General features: G+C 35.5%; 2 protein-coding genes across 2 annotated transcripts; one reads left to right on the forward strand and one right to left on the reverse strand.

Annotated features, from left to right (window-relative positions):
* LOC109233526 lies at window positions 61-1,253 on the reverse strand. The gene is made up of 2 exons (XM_019399418.1): window positions 1,239-1,253; window positions 61-1,167 (listed from the first exon to the last, which is right to left on the reverse strand). Exons 1-2 carry the CDS (start codon window positions 1,251-1,253, stop codon window positions 61-63), a joined length of 1,122 nt encoding a protein of 373 aa, XP_019254963.1.
* Window positions 6,779-7,225, forward strand: LOC109233533 (RING-H2 finger protein ATL20-like). The gene has a single exon (XM_019399423.1). It carries the CDS (start codon window positions 6,779-6,781, stop codon window positions 7,223-7,225), a length of 447 nt encoding a protein of 148 aa, XP_019254968.1.

Raw genomic sequence — 14,284 nt, forward strand, 5'->3', positions numbered from 1 at the left:
AGAATCTAAGTTTTTTTTAAAAAATAGAAAAATGGCATCAAATTTATTGAAGCTCCAGAATCACAAAGTGCTTTTTTCAATGTATACTCCTCCCAGAGTACATGGAATGGTAAAACTACCTGGGTCACCGATTTTTTGTGGTAGCTTATTTTGAAGTATAGCACTGCATTTTTCAGTAAGCATTACCACAGAAACTTCTTCCAATTTCCTTTTGCTTGATAAAATTTCTTTTAGAAATTTGGCATATGAAGGCATTTGCAATAAAGCATCAGTAAAAGGAATGTTAATGTGAATTTGTTTTAAAATCTCCAAAAACTTTGCAAATTGATTATCAAGCTTTTCTCTTTTCATCTTTTGTGGGAAAGGAATTGTAACAGGGAAAGAAGTCACATTTTTATTATTTTTTTCTTCTTTTTTCTTGGCTTCTTTCTCTTCTGATGGTTGAGAGGGTATCTCAACATTTTCGCCCTTGTCTACCTGTTGTTCTGATTTATTCTTTTCTTGTCTGTTTGCATAGGGTTCATCAAGAGTCGTACCTGACCGTAAGGCAATTGCCTCAAGGTGTTCTTTTGGATTTTTCTCTGTATTGCTCGGTAAAGGACCTTGAATCTTTTCAGACACAAGAGTTGCCAATTGGCTTAACTGAATTTCAAGATTTTTTAGAGCTGAATTTTGGCTTTCCATTTTTTCATCAGTAACCTTAATGTACTTGTACAAAAGGTCATCAAGACTTGGATGGCCTTGTTGAGGCCTTTGCTGATATGGAGTTGCTTGCTGATAAGGCCTGAAATTTTGTTGTCCACGATTTTGATTTTGATATCCGGGTGGACTCTGTACCTGTTGCTTTTGGTAGTTTTGAGAGTTTTCAGCACCATTTGCATTGCTCCATTGAAATCCTGAATGTTTTTGTGCTAATGGACTTCCAAAAGGATACGGCTTGTATACGATAACATTGACCTGTTCATCATTATTGGTTGCTTGACATTCGTGGTTTAGATGGTTTCCTCCACACAAGTCACAAGCCTCATACTGGCTTGGTTGTTGTGTATTTACCTGAAAAGATTCAAATTTTTGTGCGAAAGAAACAATCTGTTGTGTTAGTGCATTTAAAGCATCCACCTGATTTACTGTAGCAGCTTTCTTAATGATTACACGCTCAGATGGCCACTGTATGGCATTTTCAGAAATTTCATTAAGCAATTACAATGCTTCTTCTGTGGTTTTTCCCATTATGGAACCTCCTGCAGCTGCATCTATTACATTTCTAGAAGATGGTTTCAAACCATGATAAAAAAATGTACAACTGCATATGTTCAGGAATGTCATGATGTGGACATTTCCTTAACATTGTTTTCAATCTTTCCCAAGCTTGATAAACTGACTCAGCGTCAGTCTGCAAGAAGTTAGATATATCCTGTCTTAACTTTGTTGTTTTAGCAGGGAAAAAATATTTATTTAAAAATTTCTGAGTCATTTGGTCCCATGTGGTAATAGACCCTTGCGGCAAATTTCGTAACCAAGTTTTGGCCTATCCTTTTAAAGAAAAAGAAAATAGCATTAACTTAATTGCTTCAGGAGGTACTCCGTTATACTTTGCAGTTTCAACCAATTCTAAAAAGTCAATTAAAATGGATCTTCACTTAGATCACCGATGAAAATGCAAGATTGTTGAATTGTTTGAATCAGGCCTGTCCTGATTTCAAAGTTATTGGCTGCTACTGGAGGTTTCCTGACACTAGATTCACAGTTAAAGTGATCAGGTCTAGCATAATCCCTTAGGATTCTGTTTGCTGGTCTTGGCGCCACTTCATCAAACTGCTCCTCTACATGAGCTGGTGGTGGAATTTGTAGTGGATTGTTATCATCTTCTAATTGGTGCTCCATTCTGTTACAAGTTATGTTTTGAGACGATATTTGTCCTTTCCTGCACAATCGCAAAGTTTTTTCAATTTCAGGATCGTAATTGGCCAACTCTTTTGCAGAAGAGCGGGTCATAAACTATCTGAAATTAAAGTAAAATAAAGACAGTTCCTAAAATAGTAATAGATAGTTTTAAAAATAAATTAAAAAAAAAATTAGTACGGTAATATTATAGTTAACTAAAACAGTAAGTTGTAATTAACCATCAAAAGAAATAATATAATGCTAGTTATATTATATGGAAAAAAATCAATAATAAATCAAGTATGTTGAAAGATTAAAGTACTATCAATTAAAAAAAGTTGAATAAAATATTATCTTATAAAAATATAGTAAAAGTAATAGTTATAATAGTAATATAGAATAGTACAAAGGATACTTTTAGAACTAGAATAGTAAAAACAAGTACTTACAATTATAATAATAATAAAAATAATAAAATATACTTAAAAAATGACAAATAAAAAAATGAGATTGTAAATCACAAAACTAATATATTATACTATCATATAGATGTTAGTACTAACAATAATAATATAATAATAAAATATAAAATAAAGTGGGTTGAAGTACTAGCTATGAGGGATTTTTTTTTCTCTTTTTTTTTATATGCTCTTTTTTTTTCAATATTATATAGAATTGCTCCTAATAATAGTACAATTATGATAGTAGTATGTAGGAGATAACATTTTGAAGGAAAAATTAACAATAATAATAAATTCTCAAATTAGTAATAAAATATTTAATCTGAAGTAGATGTGTGCCAATCCCCGGCAACGGCGCCAAAAATTTGACGAAGCTTATGTGTATAGGATTTTCTGCTCGTACTCTATCAAATTCTAGTATAGTTTATGATATCGTCCCACAGATATTGGACAATCTAAGCTATAGACTTGTAATATTTTGACTACTATTTGGGAGAACCAAATTGATGAGAGGTGTGTTTGAAATTATAAATTAAGACAAATTTCTTCTGAAAAGTTTATATTTAAAAAGAGTTGGGAATCGTTGAATTCACTTGATATATCATTACAATAAAATCTCAGGTTCATACGTATTTCTCTAAAGAATAATTGCTTATTGCTAATACAATTATATTTTTACACTAAGAAATAAATAAATAATTAACACTCCGCGAGGTTATGTCAATCATTTGATTTAAAACTAGTGACGATTAAACTGAAATATCTTGCCTGAATTGTGCTCAAGCGTAGTAAAAACTTCGTGAGAATATTTTTACTAGAAAATCAATAATCTTGCCTTCAACAATTTCTCCGTGAGAATTAAAAACTGAGGAAAGCAAGATTATAGACTTGAAATAATAATCTTATTAAAAATTACTTTCACTCTAATATTCTATTCATCAGTTATTATATATTAATTTTGCTCCGTGAGAATTACAAAATTAATATAAGAATAACTTAGATATAAAATATGTAGATGTGATAATAATGATTAAAAAATCATCATTCCATCACAATATGAAATGTATATAGAGTTTCAGGCCATGTATTGAAACTGAGATAGTATTATAATTATATCAAGATTCATCAACTATCCCAACAAAAAGAAATTACTCCATTATGAAGTAAGAAAAGCTAAAAAATACTTTCAAAAGACTAAGAATATTTTTACTACAAAGAGAAATATTAGAGGAAGAGACCAAGATTACTCTTCTCTTTCTCTTTAGAAACTTAGAAAAAACTAGATAGAAAATTGGATACAAAGAGGGATGCTTTTTCATCTACAAACATATGGCTATTTATAGGAAAATTCCTACAAGGCCTTGGTGAGAAATTGCAATATAATATTAATATATCATATGGCCTTGATGAGAAATTGATATGGCAATTTGTCTTGATATTTTGGTGAGAATTTGCCATAACTTTGTATCTCTTGACTTTGTCTAGTCTTAGATGAAATTGTCACGGATGCATCCTTCTTCCTTGAACTGTAGATTCTTTCTTTTTCTCTTTTTTCATGTATTCTTTTTCCTGCGCGAATTGTTAGAAAAGCGCGAGAATAGGATATAAATTGGTCATGTTTTATATCTAAAATATTATATTTTTACATTAAAATATATGAATAATTTATATCCATCAATCATGGAGCTATCACCTTGATCATCATCTTCTTCAGATTCGCTGGAAGAGACTCCCCATGCAGCAAGAGCTTGTTTCACAACATTGTCAGCGACATCTTTTCTCTTGAATCATTTGTTAGGAACCGAGTTTCTCTTAGCTGTTCTGTCAGTGTTGTATTTGTACTGATCTTGCTTGAGGAGAGGGCAATCCTTGATGAAGTGTCATGGCTTACCGCACTTATTACATAGGTCATAACCTTTTTGCTTGCTGGAGCTGCCCCTTTTTGGAATGCCTCCATTTCTGCAAACCATTTTCTGAAACCTTTTTGTCAGGTAGGCCATATCAGCATCCTCACCACCTGAGTCATTGCTGTCCATCTTGAGGGCCAGGTTCTTCTCCCTTGTGGGATCTCTTCTCTCGTGATCCTCCTCCTCCTCCTCCTCCTCCTCCTTCTTCTTCTTCTTCTTCTTCTTCTTCTTCTTCATTTCATAAGTCTTCAGATTGCCGACAAGTTCATCAATGGTCAGCTCCTGCAGATCCTTTGCCTCTGTGATAGCGTTTACTTTGCTTTCCCAGGAACTAGGTAATACAGTAAGTATCTTCCTGACGAGTTTGTTCCTGGGAATGATCTCTCCTAGAGAGTGAAGCTCATTGATGACAGATGTGAAGCGAGTGTGCATATCCTGAATGAACTCATCGTCCTTTATCATGAAAAGCTCATACTCTGTGGTTAGCATGTCAATCTTGGACTGCTTTACCTGTGTTGTCCCTTCATGAGCTATTTGGAGAGCTTCCCAGATCTCCTTAGCAGATTGACATGCTGAAATTCTGTTGTACTCATCTGGTCCAATACCACAGACGAGGATTTTCTTAGCTCGAAAGTTCTTTTCAATAGCCTTACAGTCAGCATCATTATATTCCTTTCTAGTTTTAGGAACTGTCACTGCGGGGTCTCCAATGGTCTTCTTAGGAACGAAGGGTCCATCGCAGATGATATCCCAGAGCTCTGAGTCTTCAGCCATGATGAAGTCATGCATCCTTGTCTTCCACCATCCATAGTATTTGCCGTTGAATCTTGGTGGTCTGTAGGTAGACTGACCTACTTCAAAGTTTGGCGGAGGAACCATGAGGATCCTTTCTAGGTGTTAGCTTGATAGAAATAACCTGCTCTGATACCAATTGATAGAAACTAACGGTCCACCAAGCTATATAGAGAACCGGGGTTCTCTATTAGTTCCCACAGAACACACGCACACTGCAGTAAGTAAATGACACAATAGAGTTTTACGTGGAAAACTTCCAGCTCACGGGATCAAAAACCACGACCTACCCTTGTAGGATTTCAACTTCACTACTGAGCAAACTTTAGATTACAACTTATTGTAACCTAAGAATTAACCTCTTAATACTTCACTAACTTGTAACAACTCTATTACAAGCCACTTTGTAATAACTCAATTACAAAAACTTACAACTCGACTAACTCTAGCGAAGACACAAATACAAGGGTTTATGATTTACAAAGATTCCCTACGCAATGCTTCTAACTAAGCTAAGTAGGAATTACAAGTAGAGTGCTTTAACAAAGGTGGAATATAATACAGAGAACTGGTCCGTTGTTATGTTGTTCTTTGTTCTTGATGCCCTTGAGAGTTACTTGCAAGATTGATAGATGACTTGAGAGAATACTTGATTAATTCTTCAATGTTCAAGTATTTTGTTTTACCTTTGCTTGATGTTAATAATTTATTTGTGAAATCACTTGAATGATGCAAGCAAGTTAGGTAAAGGGCATTCCCCATAAAGTTGACTGTTGCACTATTTTTGCACTGTTGCGTGTGCAGGCAGCAACTTTACAGCTGGGAGGGTTGATTTGTACAGTCACCACGGGAACTGGTAGCTAGCTATCTGTTCTTTCTGATGTTCCTTTGACTCTGAAGAGTTGAACCGTGTCCCCGACTGGAGACTTGTTGATCTTAAGTTCTTGAGGATGTATAACAGGTTCCTTATCTGGTTCTTAATAGTAAATTTGTTAGATCATCAAAACATAACAGGTATACACATATAACCTATCAACAACATATATAGATACTATATATTAGTTGATTTTTGCCTTCTTTTTTTTAACTCCTCAAGTTTGGTGATGAAGCTTGCCCCTCGAGTTGGAAACTCTCTGATGTCAACAACATAGATATATTAATTGCTATTAAGGGACGTGACCCTTTCATTATTCAAAATAATTGAGTTCTTACTTCGATTACCAATTATGATTATTTAAATAGCGAGAGCATTATATGCGTATCTTTCGAGAGAGCTGCCTTATAATTTCAAATATAAGATAAACTTGCACTGTAATGATGTAATCTACGAAACAAACTAAATTTTCTTTATGTTTTAGTTAAACTTTCTTTATTTTTTATGGAAATTCTGAACTCTAGATTTAATTTGTAATTCTCGGTATTCAAGTTTTAAACTCCCGTCCCAATTTTGCATCAAACTGATTAACTGTAGTTAAATCGTCCCATCAAATTAAAAGAAAAAAGTGTGTCGGGGGTAAAAGTGACTTTCCAGTTATTATCTCTATTACAATAAGCGTCACACAACAATTAAAAGAATCTCAACTAGATGATATAATATAGCTAGCATTGCACATTATTGAACAAAAAACTTTTAACTAGTACTTGATCATAACTAGTTGACTTAATACATGGTATATTGATGATCTGGCTGGTAATATATATAAGGATGCGATTCAGTTGAATATTCCAGAATCAATGGCAACTCGTCAATTAATCATCTTCGTTCTAATAGTTACGCTATGTCTAGTTGTACCCTCCATATTGTTAGTACTCTGTTTAGTATTTCGTTTTCGCGCTGAAGGCATTCACCGGCAACATCGACAAACCACCGGCGAATCAGCGGCGGAAGCCGGCACCGGCACCGGCAGCGGTCTTGATGAATTTACGATTCAGTCATACAAAAAAGTAGTTATTGGTGAAAACCGGCGACTTCTTCCGGCTTGTAAGAACGAATCAAGTTGCCCAATATGTTTGGCTGAGTACTTAGCAGGAGAAATAGCAAAGTGTATGCCTGAATGCCAACATTGCTTCCATCTTGAATGTGTTGATAAGTGGTTGAAGATCAATACTACTTGCCCTGTTTGTCGAAAGTCTCTCCTCTTCTCCAAATTGCATAGTGATAACCTCATCCCCAATTTGTAGCTCTATCACAATTTTATTTTATAACGAGCTGTATTGTTCTATTGTCACGATTCGATTTGCACATAAACTTGGATTAGTGGAATTCTAAAGCTTATCTTCCGTTCCAAATTGAGGTTTGTCTATTTATTTCCAATAGTATCGTCTATGGTATACATATTGGAGTATTTTTGTTTAGGAAGATTGAGTAATTTTAATTAAAATTTCCGACAAAGTTTGACGAGTGATGCTCTTGGTTTAAGGTGTCTATGCAATTGATTATGGACCCCAGAGAAGGGTACCAGGATTAGTGTTAGTAGTTGACTTTTTTTTTTTTTTGCCACAGTAGTTGTGAGCATAATCAGTTTTGATCTTTGGGAAATGCACATCAAGTAGTTGAGAAGTAGAAAAAAGCGAAAAAAACATAAGTTAACAAGAAAATATTGTCCTTAAGATGGAAGCGTAAATTCCACTTTACCCTCTTAACATCTTTTGAATGAGAACGGTAACCCCGTTATGGTTGGGAAACAATACCGCTCTCACCCTTTGAGAAGAAAACAAACCTCGTTTGACCCCAAAGTTAACCAGAAAAATGAATTAAACTCTTGATGTAATTTCCAAATATCATTATTATCCATTGGCGGGGAGAAAACTATTTATATCACAACAATATGATTAATTTCTTCCGTCAAAGAGAAGCATCTACAAAAAATTCTGATTTTTACACTAATAACATAAACTTGGATCGGAATACACTAATACTTAATAAAAAGGACTATAATAAGGAAAAATTTCTCATAAGAACAATTGGGCTCCATACTTTTCAATTTTATAGCTCATATTTTAATTTACAACCAACTAGCCCAAAAATAATAGGCTAATACTCAACATTCAACTGCAATAGGTTCTCGAAATTATTATTTAATTTTTAAAAAAGATTGCTCAAGCTTTTAAGTTAACTTTCGAATCAGTAACCGTGACTCAATATTAGTTCAACAAACCAAATTCACTTGGGTAATGAAAATTAGATTTTTAACAAGCTTAAATATGTGGGTTTAAATTCCAAATTTGATTTCGTGAGAATTTTGGAGTGGGTATTATTTAAACTTGTTAGAAATAGTATAAGGAGGTTGTATATAAAATTTGAAGTCATTTAATGGAGATTTGGACTAGTTTTGAACAAGAATTGCAACTGAAAATCGTGAAAGAAGTTCGTCTACAGACCTTAGTATAAAGGTGTATAAAAGTGTATAAGATGTGTTTATACACTCATATACACTATTATACAAGATTATACAAAATTATACAAAAAACTGACATCGTCTTCTTCCTTGCGTCTTTTCTGAAATTTAACTCAAATCTTGCTCAAATCACTTTAAATTTAAATCTTGAAGTCCTTTTGATATTTGCAATCAATTGGAACAACACCCAATCCAAACAACTAACAAACTCAAAAAATTATATTTTCGAAAGCAAAGCTTTGAATGGCCTTCAATGGTGGACTTCTACTTTTCAATTTTCTTACATTGCAACCAGGTGACACAGGGGGAGGAGAAGCAGAAAATACTCAGCCCCTTGAAGCATATGTAGAAGATGTGAGAGGAAGAGAGAGTGAAAGCAATGGTTGTGAGAATACATATTTAACACCATAGCTTTTAGAAGCAATGATTATAAGAACACGGATCTTGAATTTGCCAGTGCTTTCAAAATATGTACAATATGGGCTAGGTAGGGTAAAACTTAAAAATATGGGTCATTTTTTGTTATGGTGTAAAGTCGTGTGTATTTTTTTGTAATTCTTTCTTATAACAATATAATTATTTTTTTCATCCAAAAAGAAATACTTTAACAATATGAATTATTACACTAATAACTGTTACATGTTGTCAAGGCTAAACTTCCTTTAAAATTTAGTATTCATTCAAGAAGTTTTTGCTCTGGCCTTTGCTCCCTGAAGGTAAAGCAAATCTATTTTCGCTCTCTATGAATATATTCATACTTTTATATAGATGTTATTTATTTTTAAGTTTTGCTAGGATATGAGAAAAAGTTGTAGTGGTGGCAAGTGGCAACGAGTTATATAATGCCCACAAATCGTATAGGTAGGGGAAAACGAATAGAAAAACAAAATACGTAATCTAGGTTGTGGCAAAGAAGCAACTAGCATACATGTATGTTGCAAATGACAGAGGAAGTGCGATACCTGCAATTGTTCAAAAACGATTTTGGACGGAATTTGTCTTTCATTTTTCAAAATTTAGAACATTAGAGGCGATTTTCCAAAGACTTTTTCTTCCCCAAATCATAAGTAAGTGATTCTTAACTAATTTCTTTCAATCTTTCACCTATTTTTTCAAGATTTAATCCTAGAATCTAGGGTTTTCATGGTGGAATTGGGGATTTTTGAGTAGAAATTAGGAATTTCGAAATTTGTGAATTTAGACATCAAATATAGGTCGGATTCCAAAATCAATTGTATATCCAGGCTCGGGGGTGAATGGATAATCGGGTTTTGGTCCGAATTTCGGGTTTGGACCAAGCAGGCCGGGTGTTGACATTTGTTGACTTTTTCAAAAATGGCCTAAATTGAATTTCTTGCTATATCATGGGTAATTCCTAAGGCTTAAATTGAATAGTTTGGTTGGTAATTTGCTAGATTCTATTGGTCCGGAGGCTTGTGTGAAGGGAAAACCGGTGATTGAGCCTTGAGTTTGGCCGAAGGAGCGAGGTAAGTGACCTTAGCTTGAGGGATTAGGTGCTATTTGCTTACGTGTTACGTGTTTGGATGTTGAGTACAACCTATAGGTGAAGTGACGAGTATCTATACGTTGTTGTCGAGTCATAGCATGTGAGTGGGTCTTATTCTTGCAAATGTTGTATTTTTGATCATATTGTTCATGTGTAGACTAGTTATTCGATGTGTTGAAAAGTTTGTTATCATGTTTTATTGAATTTGGTATTGATAGGGTCTTTACCCAAAGTTGAGATTGGTATTGTAGAACTAAGTGTTGAAGTAAGTCTTGTTATTGCCATTTCTATCTCCCTATTATTGTTGTCTCTGTTTGGGTGAGGTAGAGTGATAAAACACGAAGGGTGATGCCGTGCACATTTCTATTACTTATGTGGTGAGGAAGAGTGATAAATCACGAAGGGTGATGCCGTGCACATTTCTATTATTCATATGGTGAGGTTGAGTGGTAAAGCACGAAGGGTGATACCGTTCACGTTTCTATTATTGATTATTTGGTGAGGTTGAGAGTAAAAGCACGAAAGGTGGTGCCGTGCATTTTTTGTCTCTTGTGCTTACTTGTTATTATCGGTTGTATACGGAAAAATCGGAGGGTCCGTTTTCTTGTCATCGAGCTACTTCGAAAGGTCACCCCGAAGGCTCGAGGCCACAGCTGAATATCCTCCCTCGAGGGTCGTCGACGCCCGACCCCAGGACGATGCAAACCGCGACTATGAAGAAGATGGGGAGTTCCCAAGGCACACGGCTAAGACTGACAGAGCCTAGCCGGTCTACTCTGAACCCGAATCAGGGTGTCATGTCTAGTTGTCCCATCCCACATCTTTACAATTAATGCCTTTCGTACTATGTAGGGACTCCCCTCCTATATAAAGGGGATCCTTGTCATTTTGTAAAGTTCGGTTGCCCAAATTACTCCACACGAAATATAGAAGAACATTCTTTTCTCTCTAACATATTCTCTTGATGTTATTGCTCTCATTTATTGTATTCATATTTGTTCTTCATTTATTGCTTATCATTGGTTATAAAAAGCCTTCGCTGATTATTTTATAACTGTTAGCCCTTCCCCGATTACCCTAATAGCTCGAGCCCGAGCCCTGAAGTCGACCTCGAGGTCCCGTATCGGTCTGCCCGAGACCCCGATTGGTTAGCTCATCGGTTTAATTATAACTCTATCTTAAGTTCGCATTTCGTCTCTAAACTTCATATACTTAACATCATCCGCTTAAACAACTAGCATAAAAATAGATCACGTATTTTTAGAGTGTCATCAACAAATTTAGTTGTTATTACCATTTTCACGGTAAACATCGGTTCAAGGTGTACTAGCTATTTAAATTCCTTTACTGATGTGCTTCTTTATTTTGGCACCCCCTTAGCATGTCTCCCCTCCTGTTAATATCTGCTTAGCTTCTATTAATTGTTAATTCTGTTAACATATTGTTTAACAGCACAGTTTTATTTATGTGTCTTCTACTAGCCTCGTCACTACTTCGCCGAGGTTAGGCTCGCCACTTACCAGTACATGGGGTCGGTTGTACCGATACTGCACTCCGCACTTTCTGTGCAGATTTTGGTACTGGACCGTGTTGACCCGAGTTGAGTTGTTACCTTCAGACCCACAGGAGACCCAAGGTAGATCTGCCGGTGTTCGCAGACCCTGGAGTCCCCTTCCAGTTATTCCAGTTTACTGTTTTCTTTTAATTCAAAGACAGTTGTACTTTCTTTCAGCCAATATTTGTAGTGACTATTAGAAGTTCGTAAATTATGACACCAGTTTCTGGGTAGTTGTGTATAAGTACTTGGGTTATTATGAAATTCTGCACTCTTTTAATCTGTTTTGGTTTAATTACTGTTATTTACTGATTTGGTCTAGGGTTAGCGTATTAAATCTTTAACTATTGGCTTGCCTAGCATCCGAACAGTTAGGCACCATCACGGTACCGACGGTGAGAAATCTGGGTCGTGACAAGTGAAGGCATTAACTATTGTGATTAATACTAATGATATACACTCATTGATACTATATAGGATGACAATCAGTGGCGGACCCAAAATTTTACATAAGCGAGTTCAACTAAAGAAAACCTAAATAATAGGGACAGCATGTGGTACATCAACTGGATGTAACCCGTACCCCCCCCCCCCCCCAAATTGTACGATGAACAATTTAAATAAGTTGAGGTCTGCACTTTTTATTTTAAAAAAAAATTGGGTAAAAGTTTTTTTTAAACATTAACAAGAATCCATCTACTTTGCAACAACGGTATACCCTGTGTAATCCCATAAGTGGGTCTGGGGAGAACAGTGTATTGACAGACCTTATCCCTACCTTGTGAAGGTAGAAAGACTGTTCCAATAGACCCTCGGCTCAAGAAAAGCATTTCAAAGCCACGAAAAAGTAAATGGTTGTCAAACAAAAAAATTAAAAAAACATGTCAATTTAACCTTTTTTTTAACTAGCTTAACAAGTTATTAAGTTTTAAAGACGAAATCTATTTGGCAAAACTAGAAATTTATTAAGCTCTAAGAAATTTAGCAAAAGCTCAACAAAGGACAAGAAACATAAAGAGTTATTAACTAAACTAGTATAAATTGTAAGAGAGACAGAGAGAAACAAGATTAATAATTTTATTGTAACACAAATAAACCATTTCAACATAAAACAAATAAAGATGAAACTACTTATAAATAATTTCAGTGATTGCACTTGCATATTTAGAAAAGATTATGAAAGATTTACTTCGCAGAATTAAAAATATCTAACTTTTGAAGTAGATTAAACTTCAGAATATTTTTTATTAATTTGATTAAAGAAGTCAGATGTGAAACAAAATAAAAAAATAAAATAGAAAATAGAGATAAGAAATAGAACATGGTGGGAGGAATAAACTAAGAAGAGGAGAAAAGTTGTTTGTTGAACTTCAGTTTTAACTTTCGCCTGGCTTCTTTTATTATATTTTTGGCACATCCACTTGTGCCCCTTTTTGATGATGACAAACTTAGTATTGACTTCCCCCTGAGACTATGTAATTTAAGAACCAGTTCCCCAATTTGTTCCCCCTGAATCCTATATATATCCTATATATTATTCTTCCCCCTTTTGGCATCATAAAAAAAGAACAACAGCACAAAGAAGTCGAGCCAAGCTAACTCATGTCACATATGTGCACACAAACATGATAGAGAACAGAACACATAGAGAAAGTACAGGACATAATAAAAAAGGATTCATATTAATTTTTAAATATGCCTCTCCCTTTTGAAAAAGGCAGAGGCTGCATTGGACTTGTTCACAGGAACAGTAGTAGTAGTACATCCCAACCATCATAAAAAAACAAAATAACATCAACCAACCATCAACAAGGAAACAAGAAAAAGAAACATATCCAGAAAATTGGTCACTGAAGGGGTTCTTAGGGGCACTAGGAGGAAAAGGCTTGGAAGCTGCGACAAGTGACTGGAGAACAAGATCTATTCGGGCGTTTCTCGACTTTTGCTCGTTGAGCAGTTCAGCCTTCAGGTTCTCGACTTGCGCCCTGAGATCAGCATTTTCTTGGGTCAAACGGATCACCTCATCATTTGACATGGGAACCGCTCGGGCTTGCTGACCTTCCAGGATAGCATTCCTGGCCTTTAATCGACGTATCTCCTTAGCCGCACTATTCTGGGCATTGATGAGCTGAGACACGGTTGAAGTACTCCCTACACCCCCTTACTTCTCAATACACTCGCACTCTTCCAAGGTTGTCTGTGAGAATGTCTGCTTACGGGTCCCCACCTTACCTGTTCCCAGTGGAACCTTAAAAAATTTTAACACCTGAGTGAGCAAGAATCCATAGGGAAGCCCGTGATTACCATCCTTGAAATTGGCCACCTTCTGCATGTGTTCAATCATTATCGCAGGCAGACTCACAGGGTTGAAACCATCCAGTTTCTCCATTAGGTATAGATCTGATTTTGAAGTTACAGACCTCCTTTCTGCTCGAGGCAGCAGTACTTTGTTAACCAGCTCAAACAGCAGCTGGTAAACAGGAAGCAGTGCTTTCTTGTGGATCTGGTCCCCTTTCTGATTAGAATTATCTTTCACCACTGCATTTCGGAAGTTGTACTGGCAAACACTTTGTACACTCGACACTCCAACCGTAGGAACTTGTAAAATTTCTCCAAGCAATTGCACGTCAAAGACAATGTCCACCCCATTGACCAAAGCACAAACATGATCAGTATCGACTGGAAAAAGACTGGCGAAGAAACTCTGTACCTCCTCCTCATATACTTTAGGGGTATCAATGTAGAACAGGTGCATCCATTGTTGAAACTCCACCATTTAC

Source organism: Nicotiana attenuata, chromosome 1 (genome assembly GCF_001879085.1).
Source record: "Nicotiana attenuata strain UT chromosome 1, NIATTr2, whole genome shotgun sequence".
Taxonomy (NCBI): Eukaryota; Viridiplantae; Streptophyta; class Magnoliopsida; order Solanales; family Solanaceae; genus Nicotiana; species Nicotiana attenuata.